Source organism: Zophobas morio, unplaced genomic scaffold, assembly GCF_036711695.1.
Source record: "Zophobas morio isolate AGI-343-1 ecotype UQ-CSIRO unplaced genomic scaffold, CSIRO_AGI_Zmor_V1 ptg000693l, whole genome shotgun sequence".
NCBI classification, from domain to species: domain Eukaryota; kingdom Metazoa; phylum Arthropoda; class Insecta; order Coleoptera; family Tenebrionidae; genus Zophobas; species Zophobas morio.
In genome coordinates this window covers 2,278-24,968 of record NW_026972796.1, presented here as the reverse complement: position 1 = coordinate 24,968, position 22,691 = coordinate 2,278, and the positions used below count along the sequence as shown (strand labels likewise).

The following is a 22,691-nucleotide window of genomic DNA, read 5'->3' as shown; positions in this document are numbered from 1 at the left end:
CTTAAAATCTTTTTTTTTATAAAAAAAGGTCTGGCGTTTATTATAATTTTATCTCCCTTTTTTTTTTAAATAAAATATATAAGTAGTAAAAAAAGTTAGTAACGTTTTAATAATCTCGCTTTGCTGTTGGCTAGGACTCCTCAATTAATATTCGCTTCCCACTCGAAGGGAAATGCTTTTAACTTTATATTTAAAAACAAAAAGTTTGTGAATGTTTTTTATTGAATATAATTAAATTTTTAAAAGTTCTTAGCCTAGTAAAGCAATATTGAGGTTCTATTCATTTAATTAAATTATTCTCGAATATATATAATTTTTGAAAGAATAAATTATAACTAATCGAAATAAAAAAATTAAGTTAGTGGTATAAAAATAATATTTAAAATAAGGTGACTAAATTTTTTTATAGAGGTAATAAAAAGTTTGTATATAGTTTTCTTTTTATTTTTAGAAGTATTATTTTTAATTTGTAACTATAATATTATTCTTATAAAATATAAAATATTTATATTAATTTATTGTGAATGTTTATGTACGGACTTCAATAATATTAAAACGTTTACCAAAAAATAAATATTTTTTATATGAAAAATAAATTTATAGAAACGAATAAGCATTAAAAAAATTGTTAAATAAAGAAAAACTAATAAGGCAAATAAATACTGTAAATAGATTGATTTTGTTTCGTTAATTAATTCTTTTTAATAATCTTTAAAGTACTGATTCAGATTTATTTTATTATTTCTTAACACTTTAAGTTAAAAAAATATTTAAAACCCAACAGAGATTGCTTATGATTTGCTTATAAACATGAAATGTGGTAAGCTGTGAATTTAGATGAAATAATTATTTTTTAATAACTTCCAACCTTTTAATTTTTTAATAATTGTTTGTTTCATTTATTACTTTATTTAATAAGATAACAATTAACTCTTTTATTTTTCATTTTAAATGTTTATTAGTTATATTATTATACGCTTCTGAGATTAATTACGTAACTTAAAAAATAAATATTGCAAAGCAGTGAGTTTAGATTATATATAATTTCACTGTATATTATCAACAACTAAACCTTTTTTATTTTTCTTATTAAAAATGTTTATCTTATATTACTTTTTAATCCCAAATTCGGAAACGCTAAAGAGATAGCTTATAGTAACTTATGAAGATGGATAGTAAAAGCGAATATTTTAGATCTTAGAAAATTAATTTATTTTAATTAAAAATGCTTAAATAAGGAGGCTTGTTTACTTTTTATTTATAGATTAAAAAAAATAAATTATAAAAAATTTTTACTTTAAAACTTTTGCTTTAGTAATAAAATTTTTTAATTTAAGTTAAAATTAAACTCTTTAAGAGTAATAATAATTGTTATAAATTTTGATTTTTATTAAATTAAGTAAATCATATAAATCTAAATTATTTGAATTTAATAGATATAGTTTTATTATAATTCCTATTAAAAATTTTCATTTTCTTCCATTAATTCTTCGACGGCATATTCCGCATAAATTGCTTTATAGCAAAAAAAATATTGCTCGGGTGTTTGTATCTGATTAAATAAAATTAGCATTAGTGACGCTAAAAGTTGTAAATAATGATAATTAAAAAATTTTGTGCAGCTAAATTAAAATTTTAAACTAATGTCCTTTATTATAATTAATTTTGTGCTTCCAAAAAAAATATTAAACGAGTATATAATAGTTTTAAAGACTAAACAAATTTTTATATATAAATATAAATAAAAGGATTATCTAAAAAAAAATTAAAAAAAAATTTAAAACTTTTAGAAAGTTAATTAACAAATAATAGAATATATTTATAACTATTATTTATTTTTATAAAATTTAATTTTTTATTACAATTTATATATTAATTCCTTTTAATTTTTGTTCAATAAATAAATAAAAAAAAGGAATAAAGAAAAGATTGATAATTAAAATTAATCTATATTAAAGAAAAATACAATATTTCTAATAAAAAGTTACATAACCAAATAAAAGATTATAATGATTATTTTTATTATTCCCTTTTGTTATACAATTAAAAAGAATTTTATTTTACTTTTAATAAAATATAAAATAATAATTAATAGTTATATACATTAAAATAAACATCAAGAAAATAAATATGCAGTAAAAGAAAAAGAGAATACTAGAATAATTTTAATTTTTTTTTTTAAGACCAATTTACCATTCCAGCTCTTTGGTGTCTCATTTCCTCTACAAATTTATATAAATCAAACTCTTTTCCCTGTGAAATTGCCAATCTACCAACTTCTATTGCTATGTAAGTTCCAGTTCTTCCGATACCAGCACTGCAATGTACTAAATTGGTAAACTTTTTAAATTTGCTGTTCACGATTTTTTGAATCACGTTGATCATTGCGACAAGCCCTTTAGGGGAAAGAGGAACATCAAAATCGGGCCACGAAGTATAGTGAAAGTGACTAATGACTTTTTCCTTTCGATGCTGTAGTAGATTTTAGAAAGATACATAAAATTTTATATTAAATTAACTAAATTTATATGGAAATCATAAATATTAATTATGAATGTGGTTAAGAATTTATTATTAATTTGGATTAAATAAAAATATTTAAAATCAGCAAAAAAAAAAAGCGAAAGTGATTAATAACTTTTTCGTTTTGGTATAGTAATATATTTTAAAAGATTACTTAAAAAATTAAATAAGATTCACTAAATTCATCAAAAATTATATCATCAGTGAAAGTTTGCTGTAAAAGTTCTGATTAGAACTACTTAACTTTAAAATTTATTAAGATTTATTAAATTTATTAATAATAAAGGTTAAAGTGATTAGTAACTTTTTCTTTATTAAAGATGTAAAAGATTTAATTATGATTACTAAAAATTTAGTTGAGATTTTTTTTAAACTTAAATAATATGTAATAGTAGTAAAAGTAATTTTATTAAAATTTTCTAAAATCTTGAAATAGAATACTTAAACAATAATAGTGAAAGTGGTTAACTTCTTTTCTTTAAATGCTGTAAAAGATCTTTAGTGAAAGTAGGTAACAACTATTATTTTTTATGGGAGAGAAGGTTCTATTAAAATTACTATTACCAATAATAAATAATCGTGAAAGTGGTTAATAAAGCTGTAGAAAATTTAATTAAATTTTAATTTAGATTTATTAAATTTACTAATTATAATTTATTAATTATAAATAATAATAGTAAAAAGTAATTAATAACTTTTGTTTTTCGTGCTATAGAAAATTTTTTTATAATTACTAAAATAATATTAATATTAGTATTTGTATAATTTTAAATAACAGAGAATATAAAAAAAACTGTTATATATTTATAAAAATAAAAACTTAATAATAATAAATAAAGAGATAATATATTTCTGTATAAATATAAATAATATACAAAAATATATATTTGTTATAACAAAAACTTAATAATAATAAATATATAAACTAATATTTATTTTAAATTAATAATTATTATATATATAATTATAATATTTGTTTTAAAATTTACACTAATAGAAACTTAATAAAAGTATAAATAAAGTTTATAACAGTCGTTAACATATATAAAGTAACGTAAAACGTAATAAATATTAAAGTTCTGCTAAAATTTGATAGTTTATAATAATAAAGTTATAAAATTTATATTAGTATAATATTTTATAAGCAATTTGGATGTTCATTTTTATATTATAAGGTTGAGCTACTAAGTTTATAATTATTAACTTTTTATCTAAAAAAATCATTAATTTTTGATAGTAATTATAAGTATAAAGTAAACTTTATTATTTTTGAAATAAAATATAAATAAAATATTAATAAAAATAAAATTTATATAAACAATAAAAAAATATTTAAACATAAAAAGGTTTATACAAGGAATTATTTTAAAGTGATATTAATAATCAAAATTAAAAGTAGTTTATACATAAAAAATATAAAGTAAAGCAAAAAAAAATAATACAATCAATAAAAAATCCAAAAACGATATAAAAATAGAATATACATATCTAAAAATAAATTAATTCATATATAAAAATTTATATGGTAAAGTAAAATATTTAAAAAATAAGGATAATTATAAAATTAATTATAAAAAATATAAACACAGAAAATATATATATAAGTTTTTTTTAATATATTAATTATAAAACTCTAAATTTTTAGTAATTCATAAATTTGCATTATAGTTATCTATAAATTATAGTTATAATTCAAAATAATTAGTCCTTTTTTTATTAATTAAAATAATAAAATGATGTTTTTTAAATTATTATTAATGTAATGTTTAAAAATTATAATAAATTAAAAATAAAAGTATATTAAGTATAAATTTATACGTGTTTAGAAAAAATTTATTCCATATATTTTATATAAAAACTCAATTTTTTTCAAGTTATATATTACATGAAATATAAATTTGTGTTTATTTTTATTTATAAATAATAGTTATAATTAAAATTATACATTCTTATTAATTCTTATAATAGAATAATATTAAAAAGTATATATTAATATTTATTCTGTTATAAAAAAATATTTATTTTTTTTAAAAAAACTTTCCTAAATATAAATTGGAATATAATTTTGATTATCTTTTAAAGTTATAAAAAAAATAATTATCCTTTGTTTATTAATTATTATATTAAAATTATTTTATTTAAGTTATTATTAATAAAAACTGATAATTAGAATTTTAAAAAATTATAAAATATAAAAAAATGAAAATATAAATTTATTTAATTTCTATATAAAAATTTATAAATATACTTTATTTACAACTTTTTCTTATTGTATATATTATTAAATAGTTTACTATTATAATAATAATAATTGATAAAATGAATATTTTTTTTTATTATAATAATTTTTTTCAGTTAAATAAATATAAATATTTAAAAATAATAAATATTATAAATATAATTAATTACTTTTTCAGAAGTTATAAGAAAAGTTCTCAACGTAAAGTTTTTGAAGACGCGTTCTTCGCAATTTTTTATATGAAAATCTTCAATTTTCATTGTTGTGTTATAATTCGGCCAATACAAATCACATTTTTTCTAAAAGTACAAAATTTTTTTTATTTACTATAAATTACATTTATAATTTTTAAATAATAATAAATAGTTTTATCACTTTTTTATAAAAATGAATTATCTTATACAAAGGGAAGTAGAGTTTATTTTTTTGTGATATTATAATAAATTATATATAAATAAAAATAGTAAGCAAAAAGTAATAATAATAATAAAATTATTTAAATAAAGAAAAAGAATAATAACAATTTTCTAAAAAAAAATATATTTTTTAAATTATTAAAAATATTTTAAAAATAAATAATTTTTTGTTTGTATAATTTTCCTCTATAATAATAAAATTGTTTTTTATAAAAGATTATTTTCATTAATATAAACAAAAATTTTAACTTGTTAAATTTTTCATTCAACAATTTTTTTATAAAAATGTAAAACTTTTTATAATAAATATTTATTTTTTTCAGTTTTGCTATTCAAAAAAAAAATTATTATAAACTATATATTATTTAACTAATAAATTAAATTAAATACAGAAAATTGTATTGAAAATTTATTTTTTTATATAAATTTAAAAACGATAAAATTATCGAAATAAAAAAAAATTTATAATAAATTAATAAATGATAATTATTATGTCCAAAAAAATTTAGTTAAAAAGGAAATAACAATAGAAATTTATATACAAATTTTATTATTATTAAAAAAAATTTTTAAAATGCTATTAAAATAATAAATAATTATTAACTTTTTAAAAAATTTATTAAAAAACCAAAAACAACAATAAATAATTTATAAATTTAATTATAACTAATGATTTTTAAGAACTTAATAATAAACTAATGAATGATTATTATTATTATTCCTAAAAAATTTAGTAAATAACTTATTTTAAATAAAAAAAATTATAATATTTTTAATGAATGATTACTATTCCTTAAAAAATTTAAAGAAAACTAAAAAATATGGATATAAATTATTATATAACTTTCATTAATATTTTTAAAAAAAATGTTATTAATAAATTAATGAAAATTACTGTTATTTACGTACATTTTTAAAAAAAATATTTTTTATAAATTATTTAACTTCATATTAAAATATATATATAAAATTAATTTTATTAAAAATTAGTATTTATTTTCCTTAAAAAAAATTATTTTTAAAAAATTATATAATTTTATTTTAATAATAATAATAAATTGAATGAATAAAAAATTAGTATTACTTTCATAAAAAAAATATTTTATTTAATTATTTGATTTTATTTTAATAAAAATTGTACATAAATTTATTGAATTAAAATTAATATATAAATTTTTTATAAAATTATTTTTAATATAGTAAAACTAATATTTATTAAGTTTAATAAATTTTGATTTTCTCTAAAAATTACTAATAAATTATAATATAATTTTTTCATTATAAAGTTACATTATGAAATAAATTTTTTTCCAAATGAAAAACCATATATTATTAAGTTTTATTATTTTTATTATAATTTAATTAGTAATAAATGTATGTAAAATTATTATTGTTAAAAAAAAACTGTTAATATAGCATTTTTATCAAAAAATTTTTATATAATATTTTAAAAACTTCATAACTTATTGTTTTATTATTTTTACTTTTTATAAATTTATAAAAAAAATATTATATCTTGAACAATTTTCTTAAAAATACCACAATATTAAGTTTTATCTTTATTTTAATTTCTCATTGATAATAAAATTATATAACTATCACTGTGTTAAAAAAACTGATTATATAAAATTTTTATAAATAAATATTTTTATATAATTTTAAAACTAAAAAATTGTTTTATTAATTCTACTTTTTATATATTTTTCCTAAAAGATACAAAAATATTAAGTTAGTATTTTATTTTATTTTTATCATTAATAATAAATTTAATAGAATTATTATCAATTATATTTCATAAAAAAACTAATAATATAGAATTTTCATAAAAAAAATTATTTTATATAATATTTAAAAACTATATAAAATGTATTGTCATTATTTCCATTTTGTCTAAAATTTATTCATTAATTTTTATAAAAAATACTAAAATATTGTTTCCTTATTTTTATTTTAATCCTTAATAATAAGTTTACATAAATATATTATCTTTATAAAAAAAACCGATCAGATAGGATAACCACCAAATAATATTTTAAAAAAATATATAAAAACTTTATAATTTATCGCTTTATTATTTCCACTTTTTATAAAATTTATTAAAAATATTATTTTTTAAATAATTTTTTTTATATTAAAATTTAAAGTCTTTTTATTTATATTTTACTTAAAAATAAATCATAAATTATAAAAAGACTATATTTTCTAATTACTTTTAAAAAAAACTGATTATATAAAATTTTTATTAAAAAATATTTTCATATAATATTTTAAAATTTATAATTTATTGTTCCACTCGTTATAATGATTTTTTTAGAAAATACATCCACATTAAGTTTTAGTATTTATATATTATATGAAAAATTTATTTCCGTCACATTTCACAAAATAAAATATTTAATTTTATTCAAGTTTCAAAAAAAAATATATTTTGTTTTACTTATAACGTGTATAAAAAAGTATTATTATTAAACATTTTTGTAAGTAAACTAAAAATTTATTTAAATTTACTTAAAGAAACAAATATAAAAATTATAATATTAATAAAAATAACTTTTTTCTGTTAACTTGTTATATAAAAAACTTTATAAAATAAAAAGAGGGAACTTTATATTGCTAATTAAAGATACAATAATTTTTATATAAAAAGAATTCAAAAACTTTTTTTATAAAATAAATTATTTATTTCATTTATGTATTAAAACTATTTAAAAAAATTTAAAATTTCAAAAAAAAATTAAATTAAAAAAATTAAAAAAATAATAATAAAAAGTTTTAAAAAAAGAAAAAAATAAGTATAAATAAAAATTATTATAAATTTAAAACTTTATGTTAAAAAGATTGTTTAGACCAAAAAATTTTAAAATTAAAAATAATTAATATAAAGAATTATAATAATAAAATAATAAAATATTAAAAAAAAGTTATTAGAAATAAATTAAGTAATAATAAAATTATGAAAACCTAACATAAATTATAAATAATTTTAATTATCCTTAAAAAAATTTATTTAAAACAGAAATTCTAATTAATAACTGGCTATAATTAAGCTTATATAAATTTAATATATAAAGTTTAAAAACATTCTAATTTCAAAAGTTTTTACAAACTATTATAAAAAGGTTTTATAAAATTATTTTAAAAATTATACTAAATTATTTTCTATATAGAAGTAAATGAGTCAACTATTTTAGAAATAAACTAAAATTTAATATTTTTTAATGATTACGAATATAAAGTATTATTTTAATTTCATTTAAATTAAATTATAATATTCGAAAATAGATTACAAAGACCGAACTTCTGACTAAACTTTATAAAAAAGTAAAATTAAAAAATTATATACATTTAATAATAGTGTGAAGCACTTAAAATGAAAAAGAACTCTCGCGCTTTTAAAAATAATAACGTTATAGAGTGTTTTCAATCTGTAAAACAAATTTTTAAATAATACTAAAATATAATAAACACAAAATAAAAATTTTAATAAAAACAAAAAATAAAAAACTTAAATGAGAATTAAAATAAGTTTATGCAGAAATTTAGTAAACTGCATAAAAGCGTCTTATTTTAGTAATATTAAAAAATAAAAAAATTAACTAAAAATAAAAATAACTCTGCCCAGTTCGATTTCGTTGGTGAGCATAATAATAGAAGTAACTTTTTTTTCAAAAGCCATTTGCCAAAAATCGCCGATAGCGCAAGCCGGAGGCGCTGGAATTTTATATATAAAATAAACTTCAATTAAAAAATTTTATAAATATAATAACCCGAAGCAGCTATATAACGACCATTCACGTCTTTTAGCGTAATAAAATTAGCATTAATATAGTCGTTTTTAGCATCCTTTAGTTTCACACGCGTATGATCATACTAATTATTAAATAACAAAAGTAGATCTTTTAATTATAGATAATTTAAAAATTAATCTACATCCATCATAGAAACTTCACAGGGAGGACATTAAAGTAACGATTTTTTAAACGGTTTTCCTTTTTTTCGCCAGCTTTACAAGGTTTGCACCAAGTTTCTTCAAGTTTGTTTAACTCCTTTTATAATATACTTTAAGCATTCTGGTGTTTAGTATATATTTAAGTTGTACTTAATCTATTTAACGCCTAGTGTAAATTAAAAGTAATATTGGAGAGCTGGCTATATTAAAAATAGAATTTAAAAGATTAAAAAAATTAAAAAATAAAATATTTTAAAAAATTCAAAGTAATAACTTATTCTTTCACGAAACAGACGAACAGTACTAAATATATACTCATAAAAATTTATTATAAGCAAAATATACAGACACCTCAAACTCTTTATAAACTTTTTGTACTGACAAACTTTCAATAAAATTGCTATTTTTCATCCTTATGAAACTTCTAAAAAACTGCAACACTTTCACTGCTCATACGAAAAAAAAGTAATAAGTCTTCAAGTATTTGGACTCCCGATGAATAGTAATAAATGATTTCCTACACCCTCAAGGCGGGCGCTCCCACTTTTGCCGTGCTGCGACCTTCAACACTTTAAGTCTTGTAAAACTACTTGCTTTAAGTTCTTTGCTACTAATAAAAATTGACGCACGAATATTCTAAAAATTGTATTTAAAAATGTAAGAAGCATATACTTCAAGAAGTAATATATTTATAGGAACTGTACGTAGAGCGTGAGTATCTATTAGAATTTCTCTTTAGCAACTTAAAATTCTTATAAATTAAAAAAAAACTTGTAAATTTGTAACTCACTTTTTTTTTTGGTAAAAGTCTAACGGATGGTGGAAACAAAATTAGTACTGCAAAATTTTAATAATTAAGAAACTTTATTTTCTGAACTCAAATTTATGTGACGAAGTTGTTGAATTGTGTTCCAAAAACAATAGATTATAAAGTCGAAAATTATAAATATCGCACTTTTGAAATGTAGGAGCGGGTAGCAAAAGTCGGGGGCTTGCACCACTACCGTCCCTTCGTGAAGGAAATACAGTGACCGAGAGTGGTGGGGATAAAACCACGCTCTCCGGCACCATTCTTGCTTCCAAAACGAGCCAGCTGCTCATTATATTGATAACGATGATGCGTTCCCTCAGCTAAACTTACTCCTTTCCGTTAACTACGAACCACTTAAACTAATTAATGTTGACGAGGTTCAAGCAATTGTTAATGCACTACCTAAACGAAAAGCGCCTGGCCCGATGGCCTCGCCAATGAAATGCTGAGGAAAATGCCATTAATTTGGTTGGGCGCCTCATATCTAAGAGTACTAGAAACTAATACTACCTATACTACTATGCTACTCTACTAGCTACAAATACTATATCATTACGTCAACTTTCGTCAACGCTACAGCACTCATAGCCAATATTTCATACGATACTAGAATACTACAGTAGTAGTACTGTATACTACTACATACTTTGTATGGAAGTATATGCTACATTCATAGAACTTAACCTTCTAATCTTTCAACTGCAGGCACCGTGACCAGTGCAATAGTGAATTACGTACCACTCATGATTACTACAAACGTTAAGCGCAGCTTTCTTCTGCAGCTACTCATTGAAGCTACCATGTTTACGTCACTTAACCAATGCTCACCAAGCACAGTTTCTGCGGGATCCAAGTATAAGAATATGAATTCATGCGCAGGCAGCACCATAGCACTCCATTAGCAACGATTATTTCACACCAGGTTATTTAGCCGAATGTTATCTCATCGAATGGACGATCAATATAGTATGATACATATATCCACACCTCGATTCGTTAAATTACAAAACCCATAGCTATATACACGACCTGTTCTAATCAGAATGAGGAGATAGCACTTCTCAAAGGTCCATGCTATATATTGGTGTTTCCCTCTATTAAGGGCAGTTGTTTCCAAGCGAGCGTCACACCACTGTGGAACCCTCCAAGGTACACGACAAACTTCCTAACGTAAGAACTAAGCAGGGCAATCATATTTAGAATCTAGGTTAATCTTTTAATGAATAAACTTTTATTTAGAAGTTCAGAGTGAATCGCTTAAGTTTACTAAAATCTTCAACTTAAGAAATGATAATTAGATTCTTCTAACAAAGTAGAACGGAAAAAAAAAAACGTTCCACTTTGGTCGAACAAGCTAGTTAGCTTTCTAGAGCGTTAGTTAATTAGTTTTGTTTACCAAAGTAGAACTTAATTATAAAAATTACTTAAGTAGTTTAGGTTGTGCCCATCTCGACTTTTAGCAGCTACGCTTTGTGTTAGTCTTCACCCAAATGCTTGGTCCTTTCGTGAAACACTGGCGAAACTTGCTAACTTAATGGGGTTAGCTGTTGTCCCGTGCGAGTAGCAACGATTAAGAGCAGATGAGTAATGTTAATAGCACTGAGTCATTTTACCAGCTTACTTGGAACTGAGCGATATGTTGAGTACCGTAATTGTAATACTATGGTTTAATATATAAAGGGTATTGAGCCGCGCTAATGCTGATGTGCTAGTAATATAGTAATGGCCTAGCTACTCACAAAGTTGCTATCCTACCAAAAACTGTTATTATCCAGTATTACAAAAATATATTCGTGTACTGTTTAGGGCCCTTTAAAGAAAGTAAAAAACCTGATCACAACTACTATTTAAAATATTTATAATATAAAGGCGCTAATTCTGGGGGACAGATTGTAATATATAGTAAAGAAATTTGAAATTCATAGATTTACTGAAAGTTTTTTTTTATATACAAAAAAGATAAGCTTTAGTTACACAGTTTTCCTTATAACTTATTGCGATTCTTTAAAATAAAGTACAATATCTTGCCAGAAAATTACTAAATAAAAATTGAAAGGAAGCAAAGCTGGCTTTATTAATGGCAAGTATATAATAATAAAATATGGTTACGCCTCTTTTTTTATTATTAAAAAGCACTCTCACACGAACGATATTAACTGAAAATTAAAATTTATATGGCCTGTATAATTATTAACATTTTAGTATTAACTGTGTTAACATATATGATTGTTTTACAAAAAAAATTTTTATTAAAAAAATATTTAATTAATTTTAAAACTTATAATATAAAAAGCTACTAATAAGTTCAATAACTAGTAACGATATGAATAAATATAAAATATTAGTCTTGACGCAAGCAGGACGTAAATAAAAGGGGATGCCCGTTATCTTGAAACTAATTAAGTTGGCGGTAGTTTTCTAGTTAATACTGGCGTGTTCACTTTGTAGGCTTAGAAGCTTTTTTATATATAATAGTAATTTTTTTAAAAATAAGGTAGAGCTGTATAAAATTTTATTATTATTTATTTATTTTCTGAACTTTTTTAAATTTTTTATTGTAATTAAAACTAACCTTATGTATGTATTTATTTCATGATAACAACTTTCTAAAGAACAGAGTAGAGCTGTGTATAGTTAATTATTGATTAATTATTTTTAAATTCATCTTCAATTAATGTATGGTGATTAGAAGGAATCAACTTATTTTTGTATTATATATAATAAATTATTAATAACAAAGTAAAGTTGTGTATATCTTGAATTTTTACTATTTTTTTGAACTCAATTAATTTATGCTTTGTGAATAAGACGAAATCAACTTATATTTATTTATTATATAAAAATAACCTTTTAAAGGACAATAGAGTTATGTGATTTTCTATTATTGATTATTTATTTATATTTTTTACTATACTTTAACTTTTTTTTTATTAATTATTTTTATTGTTTACTAATTAATTTTTAAATTTACTATTTTTTAAATCTTGTGACCTTTTATATTTATTAACACTTGATAATTAAATGATTTAATAATTAAAAAATGGTTATATATAAGATTTAGCTAATTTTTAAGAGCATTATTCCTTAATTTACTTCTCATTTTATACAGAAAAGAATATGAAGTCTAACTCTCAGCAAGTAAAAGTTTTTCTCCGTTGTAGGTCTCTTTGCAATATTTTAAGATTTTATTTTTTTAAAGTATTTATATTAATAAAAAGTCGACATTTAATATTTATTTAGAAATTTAGTGTTTACGATTTTAAAATTAATAAACGTTTTTTTTGACTTTTTTGTACTTCATTTAATGGTAGAAAATTACTATTATAGTAGTAAATACGAAATATGCAAATTAGATAACTAAAACATATATTTTAACTTAATATAAAGTCTTCATATTAACTTATTTGTAAAAAATAAGCAGACCCTAAATTTAAAAAAATTAAAAAATAAATGATTATTTTTAAAGATTAAACTTTTCGTTTAATATAAAACTATAGCTATGGAAATATAACTTTTCAAAACAATAAGTATATAAATTTATAAATATAATTTTGAGGTAAATATTAATAAAAAAAAGATGAATTCTTTTTGAACTTATACTTAATGTTACTATTATCTATTTTTACGTGTATTTGATTTTTTAGTTTTTTTCAAAGATAAAATTTATCCCGAAGTTAAAGATTTGATGGATAATTTTATATTTATTTATTTATTTATTTTAATTAATAAAATAAACATTTTTATAATTTTAAAGGCCACCACTAAAACGCGAGCTTTCTTCGGGCCAATATCGAAGCGTTGTTAGCTGTAATGTGGTAATTTTTTTATAACTTGAGATTTTATTTTTTGTTAATAATTAATTTGTATAAAGTAATCTTTTTTATAAATTAAAACTTTTCCTATATAAACCCTTTATAAAATAATTTATTATTAATTTATTGTTTTAGTAATCTATTTTTTGTTCTTAGGAATTAGAAATAAATTTTTTCAAAAAAAAATAATTAATCTTTATGAATTTAATTTTTTTTTGGTCGGCCAAATTTATAACTTTACTTAAATAATTTATTTGTTTTTTAATCTTAAGAATATTTTTTATAATTTATTTACTGGCATTTTGCCTTATTAAGTTTATCGAAGAGAATTTCTGAAATAAAATTTAAATATTGTAAAGTTTTTATTAAATTTTTAAAGTATTTCATAAGATTTTTTTGAAAATAATAGTTAATGTATAATATTTTATTAACAAAAGAAATATTTTTGTTGAAAATTGAACTTCGATAGAACTTTTAATTTATCAAAATATTTTTAATATTTTTAGCTTTTTTAAAAAAAGCCAACTTGTTAATTTTTATTTACTTTACTTTGACAAACTTTAAATAGAGTCGAACTTTTTTTAAAAAATTTAACTTTTTATAGTTTTCTTGGAAAAAAATACAAAATTAAATTTATATTTTCTAGAAAAGTTTTTAGTTGTTTTTACTTAAATAAATTAAAATTATATGAAAACTTTTAACTTTTTTTAATATTTTGTTAGGAAAATGAAATAAAAAAATTATATTTGTTTAGAGAAGTTTTAGCTTTTTACTTAAATAAACGTCAAGTATATGTAAAAATTTATTCTTTTTTAATACTTTTTTATGAAAAGAATAAAATGTAAATTTCTATTTATATAAAAAATTCTAGTTTTCTTATTTGCATAAACTTAACATAAGAAAACATTTTATATTTTATAGAAAAGTTTTTGGTTTCTTTTTTTACTTAAATGAAAATTTCAGTTATAATTATTTATAAAAAAGTTTTTAGTTTTTTTAATTGAATAAATTTTTTATATATATAAGCACATTTTCATTTATAAACTTTTTATATATTTTTTAAAGAATGAAAAATATTTTATATTTATTAATAAGGAAGTTTTTAGTTTTCTTACTTAAGTGACCTTCTCTTAAATATTTATTAACGGTTTATATATTTTTTTTCATTCTTCAATAAATATATATTGATTTATAGAAAAGTTTTTAGTATATATACTTGAATGAACTTTCAATATATATAAAAACTTTTTATTTTTATATAATTATTACTTTTTTTTAAGAAATGAAAAACCTATTTATTTATTTATTAAAAAGTTTTTAGTTTTTTTTATTTGAATAAATTTTAAATTTATATAAAAACAAAAAGTTTTTATATAATATAAACTTATATATTTTTTTTGAGGGGTGATATTTATATATATTTATCCATAGAATAGTTTTTAGTTTTTTAACTCGAATGAACTTATATAACTTTCTGATTTTTAAACATTTTTTAACTTTTTGTATTTCTTAGAAGACTATTTATATAATTTTATTATTTTTAAAAGTTTAACGAGGTTTTTTATAGGGAAGAATTTCTAATGTAATTACTAATAATTTCAAACTTTTTATAATTATTAAAAAAGAAAAAAATTTTATATTAATTTTTTTAAAATTTTTTAACTTTTAAAACTTAAAGTTTATAAAAAGAATAGAGAAATTAACTTTTTTTTAGTTTTTTTAATGTTTAATATTAAATAAAAATTATTTTTATTATAGTCTATAGTATATAATGAACGTTAATGATTTTTATAAAACTTTGAACTTTTATTTAATTTATTTATTAATAATATATTTATATTAAAACTCATCAACTTTTTTAAGAAAATTTTAAGTTTATACTAATAAACTTATAACTACAAGAATAATTTGTACACCATTTCTTAGTAGTACATTACACACTTTTCGGAAAAAACCAAAATATTTAATTTGTTTAGCAATTAAACTATTTGATATTATATTTTTCAGGAGATTTACTTTTTTTTATAAACTTTTTATATATTTTTATATATAATTTTATACTATTTTAAAGAGAGAAGCTGAAAGTATTTAAGTTTATAGAATAGAGAGAAAAAAAATTATAATTATTTTTATAATAATAAAAATTTTATATTTAAAAACAGTTTATAATAATAATTATAGATTTTTTAAGGAAGCTTCAATATCTTCAGTATTAAATATTGAAAATTTATAAGAATTTAAAAGTTTTTATACTTTTTTTTTACTTAAGGATATTTTTTTTAGGAACGACCGAATTCTGTAAATATTCGTGTTGAACGGGACGGACAAACTTTCATTAAAACTTTTGACTTTGATGGCGTGTTTAATCAAACTGCCAATCAACTTGATGTGCTAACCTCCACATTTTTTTATATATTAAAAAAAAATTTTTTTTTTAGTTAGAATTCATTAATTTTGTAATATTATTATAAAATATACTAACCGTTTATATATATATATATATTTTTTAAGTTTATGCTTATTTTTAATTTTTATATAAGATATTATTTTTATAAAAAAAACTTTATTTTATATTTAAAAAACGATTTACATATGAGAAAAGTAGAGTTTACTTATAAAAATGATTTATAATGGAAAATATCTAAAAACTTGTTATAAAAAAAGAAACTAGCAATTATTAATTTTTTTAACGATAATTTTCAGACTTTTTTTTTTATATGAAAGTTTTAGTACTTAATTTTTTATAAAAATTAAATTGTTTTAATTTTTTTTTGTTTTATACTTCATTATTAGAAAACTTTTTTGTTATAAAAGTGTATTATTCGTTTGTTATATAACAAGAAAAAACAACCAAAAAAAAATTCTGCGGTAAGTGAAAGTAAATATAAAAGAATTAAAACATTTATATAAAGAAGATCAAACTAAAATCATAATTTATGTTTTTGTATAACCTTTTTTTATCTTTATAATAGAATTATTTTTTAATATTATAAAAAATATTATTAGTTACTAAAACTTTTTCTGTTTCTATTTTTATAATAATTTTTATATTTTGAAATGACTATAATAAATTATTTACTTTAAAGTTTTGTTGATATTATAAAAAATTTCATTATAACGAATATGATTAAAGTTCTTATTTTTTTTAATATTTTCGTTTTCTCTAATAAATTAGTACTGTTTTTTTTTAATTTAACTATTTTTTTGTAATAAGTTTAATAGAATTTATTTATTTTAAATTTTTTTATAGTTATTCTTTTTATTTTTATAATAATGTACGGCCTTATCTGCAATACAGTAAATCTTTTTACTTTTGTTTCTATAAAAAAAAATTATTAAGAATTATTAAAAAAATTTTTAATGCTCCTTTTTATTATTTTATAGTTTTTTAAATAATTTCTTTTATAGTTTATATTATATAAAATATATAAGTTTTTCTAATAAACATTATATAATTTATAAAAAAACTAAAAACTAAATTTTTTATGCTAAAAAGTTTTATTAAATTATTTTTTAAGTTTTTATTATTATTAAAATACATTATAAGCATTTTATAATGAATTTTTTTTAAAGGTTTTTATATCTATTATTCTTTTGAAGAAATTAATATTTTTATAGCACTAATAAAAAGTTATTGAATAATAATATCCGTGATTACTGTTAATAAAAGTAATTATAATATGTATTTGTTTTGTTTTTTTTTAAGTATAATTATTTATAATGTCATTAATAATATTTTTAATATAACAATAATAAAAAGTTATTGAATAATATTATTTTTTATTACTATTAAAAGTAATTTTTTATATATTTTCATTAGTTTTTTGTTATTTTAAATAATAACTTATAATATTATAAAAAAAGTAAATGATAATATTTTTATAGCAAAAATAAACATTTTTTGTCTACTACTAATTATTATTATCAATAGTATTTATAATATATCTTTTTAAGTTTTTTTTATAATTTTTTATAATAACTTTTATTAGCTTTATATATTATGTATTCTTTTCTATACTATTTCAATTCATATATAAATTTTAGTTTGTAATATTTTTACTTTTAAAATTTATAAATGACTTATTTTAAAAGCGGTTTTTTTAATATTATTTTAATCTTGTTTCATAAAAAATAACAATAATTATTTTTTATATATTATAATAATTTTTTTTAATAAATAATATTGGAAATTTTATTTTTTATATTAATATTTACGTTTTTTTATAAAAGGTGTATAAGAGAGTGGCTGTTCATAGCATCGAGGAAATGTTGAAAGGCTATGACTGCACTATTTTTGCGTTAGTACAATATTAATAGCAGTAATTGTAGTCATAATTGTGATAAGAATAAAATGATATTAGTATAATGCTAATAGCAACAATGACGATATTTTTTATAAAAAAATAATAGTAGATATGTTAATACTAGTAATACTAGTAATAATAATTGTGATGATTATGATAATAATAGTATATTAATAATAATAACAATATTTATAAGTATATATAATTTTTGAACCAAATCATATAATAAAAAATTACGTATAGTAATAAATAATAGTAATATTTTCAATTTATATAATAATTATACTTATTTCTGATAATTATAATTATATAATCATAAATTTAATATATATAATATATTAATTATGAAATAATTAATTATAATAACTTTATATATTTTTTAATAATAATATTTATAATATAAACAACTTATGAAATTTTTTGATAATAATAACTTTATATAGTAATTAATAATAACATTTATAAATTATATTGATAAATATAATAATTAATATATTTGAAGTATTATTTATAATAATAATATTAAGGACTACTGAGTGTGTGTAAGTGAATATATTTATAATAGTGACATAAAAGTATAAAGTTTATTTTTTTTTATAATAAAATTAAAAAAAGGGAAATGTAATAATAGATGAGTTTAAATAGTGAATTACTTGGGAATTTTTTGGTTATAGATATATTAAGTAATAAATAATAGTATATTAGTTTGAATTTTCTTTTAGTATAGAATATATAAAAAGTGATGCTTTACAGTTTACTTATAATAATAATTATAATAAAAAAGAAATAGTTATCCTGTCATGAAGTTTGAATTACATAATAATTATAAATAATATTAGTTAATATATAAAATGATGATACATTTTTAAATAATATTTTTTTTTTTATAATTATTATTAATATTATTTTCCTTATTTTGTTATCATTATATTAATATATTATTATAATGAAGCTATGGACAAACGGGGACGGGAAAAACATATACAATGGAAGGACGTCCCTCGCGAGAAACTAAATGGTTTTTATTTATTCCATTATAATATACTTCTTAACCAATCCCTGCTCGTTATTTACTTTTGTGATTGGAGGGACGTCAACTCGGATGCTGGTCTTATACCACGTGTTTGCCAGCATCTATTTGAGGAGCTCGAGAATATCGATTCAGAATATTCTGTTCAAATTTCCTATGTCGAACTTTATAATGAAAAACTGCGAGATTTGTTGAGCCCGCATTATTCAGAACTGAAACTTTTAAACGACTCAAAAGTATATATTTTATTCTTTTTATTCATAATAATCAATAATATCCTATATTTTTTTATTTTTTATAATAAAAGTATTTATAGATTTTTTATTATTTATACTTATAACTTTTTATAATATATAGTATTATAATTTTTATAGTGAATATTTATTGTACATAATAAAAGTATTTATATATTTTATTAATATAATAACTTTTTTGAATATGTATTTTTATAATTGCTACAATACATATAAATTATATATATTAAAAGTGTTTATATATTTTATTATTATATCCATAACTATTTAAAAATAGAAATTTAATATTACAATATTAATAATAACTAGTAAAAGTTTGTTTTATTGATTATGTTATTATATTATTGATAATAAACTATTTAAAAATATATATTAATTTTTTTTATAACATCAATAAATAAACTATAAAATTATTACAAAATAGTGATAGTAGCTATTAAAATTGCATTGGAAAAATAAATAAATATAGAAAGAAAAGTATAATTATATTATTAAGTATAAGAAATATTATAAAGTAAAATAAAGGCATGAAAACGGAATAAAGTATGAATTATATATATACATTAAGGAGAATAGTAAATGAACTTTTTTCTTTATTGTATAAAAAGCGAATGTACAAATAATAGAGAAAAGTTTCATATTTATATTTAAAAGTATAAAAAAATTATAAATAGAACATAAAAGTAGAGTAGTTTTAAAGATAGATATTAAAATATGAATAAGAATATTAATAGTATATAAAAAATTAAGAAAATAATAGGGGTAAACAGTTTTATATAAGAAGTTTTAAGATAAAATAATAAAAGTTTTAATATGAGAATTATATAAAATATAATAAAAGATAATGATAGTATAAGAATTGGAAAAATTTTAAAGAAATAATGAAAATGTTTATAGAAACAATGAAAAGGTTTTTAAGTAAGAATTATAAATAAAAAAGTATTGAAAAGATGAAATAATGAAAGTAGGGTAGGAAAAAAAATAATGATGTTGATATCTTGTAAATAAGTAAAAAACTAAAAGTAGGATAGTTTATAATAAAAATTTGTTGAAAGAATATAATGGAAAAGTAAAGATATAATGAAAAATAATGAATGTAGAATTGTAAAAATATGAAAAATATAACGTATTAAATAAAAGTACAAAATAACCAGATTCTTATTTATTATTATAATTATTATATTTTTAATAATTACTAATTATTTATTATCTATATTATTACTATTATTGTAATTTTTGTTATTTTCCCTATAATTATAGTTAATCATTATAAAAATGATCATTATTTTCAGGGAAATGTTATTATTGAAGGCGTTGAAGAAGTTGTTGTGCATTCAAATGAAAATGTCTACGACTGTCTTGATGGTTGCTGGAAAAGAAAAACAGCGTCCACCAAGATGAACGAAAATTCGAGGTCCGTGTTTTTAATGACTTATATAAAGAAGTTTATTTGTTTTCTTTATTAACAATTTTATAATTATGCTGATTGGTTGGCGTTAAGGGATTTTAAAAGTAATAGAAAAATAGTCATAATTTTTATTTATGTATGGTAATTCTACAACTAATAATAAATATAAATATAAAGCCGCTCTCACACAGTGTTTACCATCACCACACACGTGAAATCTCGCAATTCCGGCGAGGAGGATATTTTAATTACAGGTTATATTCATTTCTTTCTTAAACAAATTTTTTATATCGTTTTTTATTGGTATAATTTTTTCAGGTAAACTTCATTTGGTGGATCTGGCGGGAAGTGAAAACATTGGCCGTTCAGGCGCTACTAATATGCGTGCTCAAGAAGTTTATTATTATTATTATTATTATTATTTGTAGTAGTAGTAGTAGTAGTAGTAACAATCCATTATATCCCCAATTTTATACTAATGAAACTTAAGTAATAAATTTGTAAGTAACATTTTTTCCCGAAATATTTTCAATTCGTTGTTTTCTTGGACTAGGCTGGCAAAATCAACAAATCACTGTTAACTTTGGGCCGTGTGATCACTGCGTTGGTTGAAAAAACGGGAAGGGTCCCATACCGCGATAGTCTTCTTACAAGAATTTTACAGAGTATGTCAGCTTTATAATATTTTTAATGTTATTTTCGACCAATCATTATTTATTATTTTAGTGCTTATACTTAACCATTCATTACAGAGTATTTCAGCTTTATAATGTTTTTATTACTCTTGAACTTCCATATTATTTTTGACCATTTTTCTTTAGTATTTTTAGTTCTTTGTTTTTACTTTTTTTTATTACTATAATTTCAGTGCTTGTATTTGACCAATCATTATTAATATATTTTTTGAGTAGTTACCTTTTTAATTTTTTTAAATAGCCAATATTTTTTATCAGTTTCACTAAATAATTTAATATTTTTTGAGGGATTTTTGCTTTAAGTATACTTTTCATAATTATTGTTAGCTTTCCATTAAAACTTTTTATACTTTTCATAATATTTATATAAAAGAAGAACTTTCATTGTTATAAACATTTATTAAGTAATTTTAGTAAATATTAAGAAATTCCTTTGTATATTAATATTTGATGGTTGCTTTATTACTTGTTTTTGTTTTTCTAATACTTTTTGTTCTTGTTATTATCTTTTAGGGTTCACTTATTTTTTATGTATTATTATTATTAATTTTTTTTACTTTTTTATTTATTTATTTTACTTAATTATTATTAATAAAATAGCACCTTTTATTCTTTTTTTAATTTTTATTATTACTAATAATTTTTACTTTTTCTTTATTATTTGTTTACTATTTTATCTAGTTATTATATTATTATTATTTTTACTTAATTTTTACTAACTATTACCACTAATTATTACTATTACTTTATTATTATTAATTTTTTCCATTTATTATTAATTATTACTTTTACTTTGTTATTTATTCATTTTTTTACTTTTTATTATTATAATATCAGATTCCCTGGGAGGAAAGGCAAAAACAAATATTATAGCTACTATTTCTCCTGCTCATATCAATTTAGAAGAGACGCTGAGCACGTGCATATACGCCAGTCGGTACTTCTATTAAACATATCATACTCCACTTTTAGCCAATCTTAGCCAATCATTAAACGTTTATTTGGAATCTAAATAAATAAATCGTTATTGATTCATCATACTTTAAAGAAACTTTCATCCACATGCTTTCATATGCGCGTGCATCTTGGCATAAAAAAATTGTTTTATTGTTTTTATATTTTATTTATTTATTTATTATATTATCATCATTATTAATACTTTTTAATAAACTTTTTAGCGCAAAATTTATCGAAAATCAGCCGGAAGTTAACCAGACGCTTACTAAAAAGGCTTTAATAAAAGAGTATAC

General features: G+C 18.5%; 1 protein-coding gene and 2 long non-coding RNA genes across 3 annotated transcripts; 1 reads left to right on the top strand and 2 right to left on the bottom strand.

Annotated features, from left to right (window-relative positions):
* Positions 1-1,477: 1,477 nt before the first annotated feature.
* Positions 1,478-5,055, bottom strand: LOC135121754 (uncharacterized). Its single transcript, XR_010279103.1, has 3 exons — positions 4,933-5,055; positions 2,194-2,472; positions 1,478-1,552 (listed from the first exon to the last, which is right to left on the bottom strand). It is a non-coding gene; the product is annotated as an uncharacterized LOC135121754 (long non-coding RNA).
* Positions 5,056-8,813: 3,758 nt separating this feature from the next.
* Positions 8,814-9,199, bottom strand: LOC135121753 (uncharacterized). Its single transcript, XR_010279102.1, has 3 exons — positions 9,129-9,199; positions 8,946-9,048; positions 8,814-8,889 (listed from the first exon to the last, which is right to left on the bottom strand). It is a non-coding gene; the product is annotated as an uncharacterized LOC135121753 (long non-coding RNA).
* A 3,152-nt stretch (positions 9,200-12,351) lies between these two features.
* LOC135121756 (kinesin-like protein KIF11-A) lies at positions 12,352-22,391 on the top strand. The gene is made up of 12 exons (XM_064046032.1): positions 12,352-12,432; positions 13,048-13,099; positions 13,693-13,753; positions 16,034-16,138; positions 17,981-18,048; positions 19,007-19,072; positions 19,143-19,320; positions 20,631-20,752; positions 20,924-21,000; positions 21,065-21,141; positions 21,300-21,411; positions 22,279-22,391. The coding sequence occupies exons 2-12, from the start codon at positions 13,056-13,058 to the stop codon at positions 22,389-22,391; spliced, it is 1,023 nt and encodes a 340-aa protein (XP_063902102.1). The 5' UTR covers positions 12,352-12,432; positions 13,048-13,055.
* The last annotated feature ends 300 nt before the right edge of the window (positions 22,392-22,691 follow it).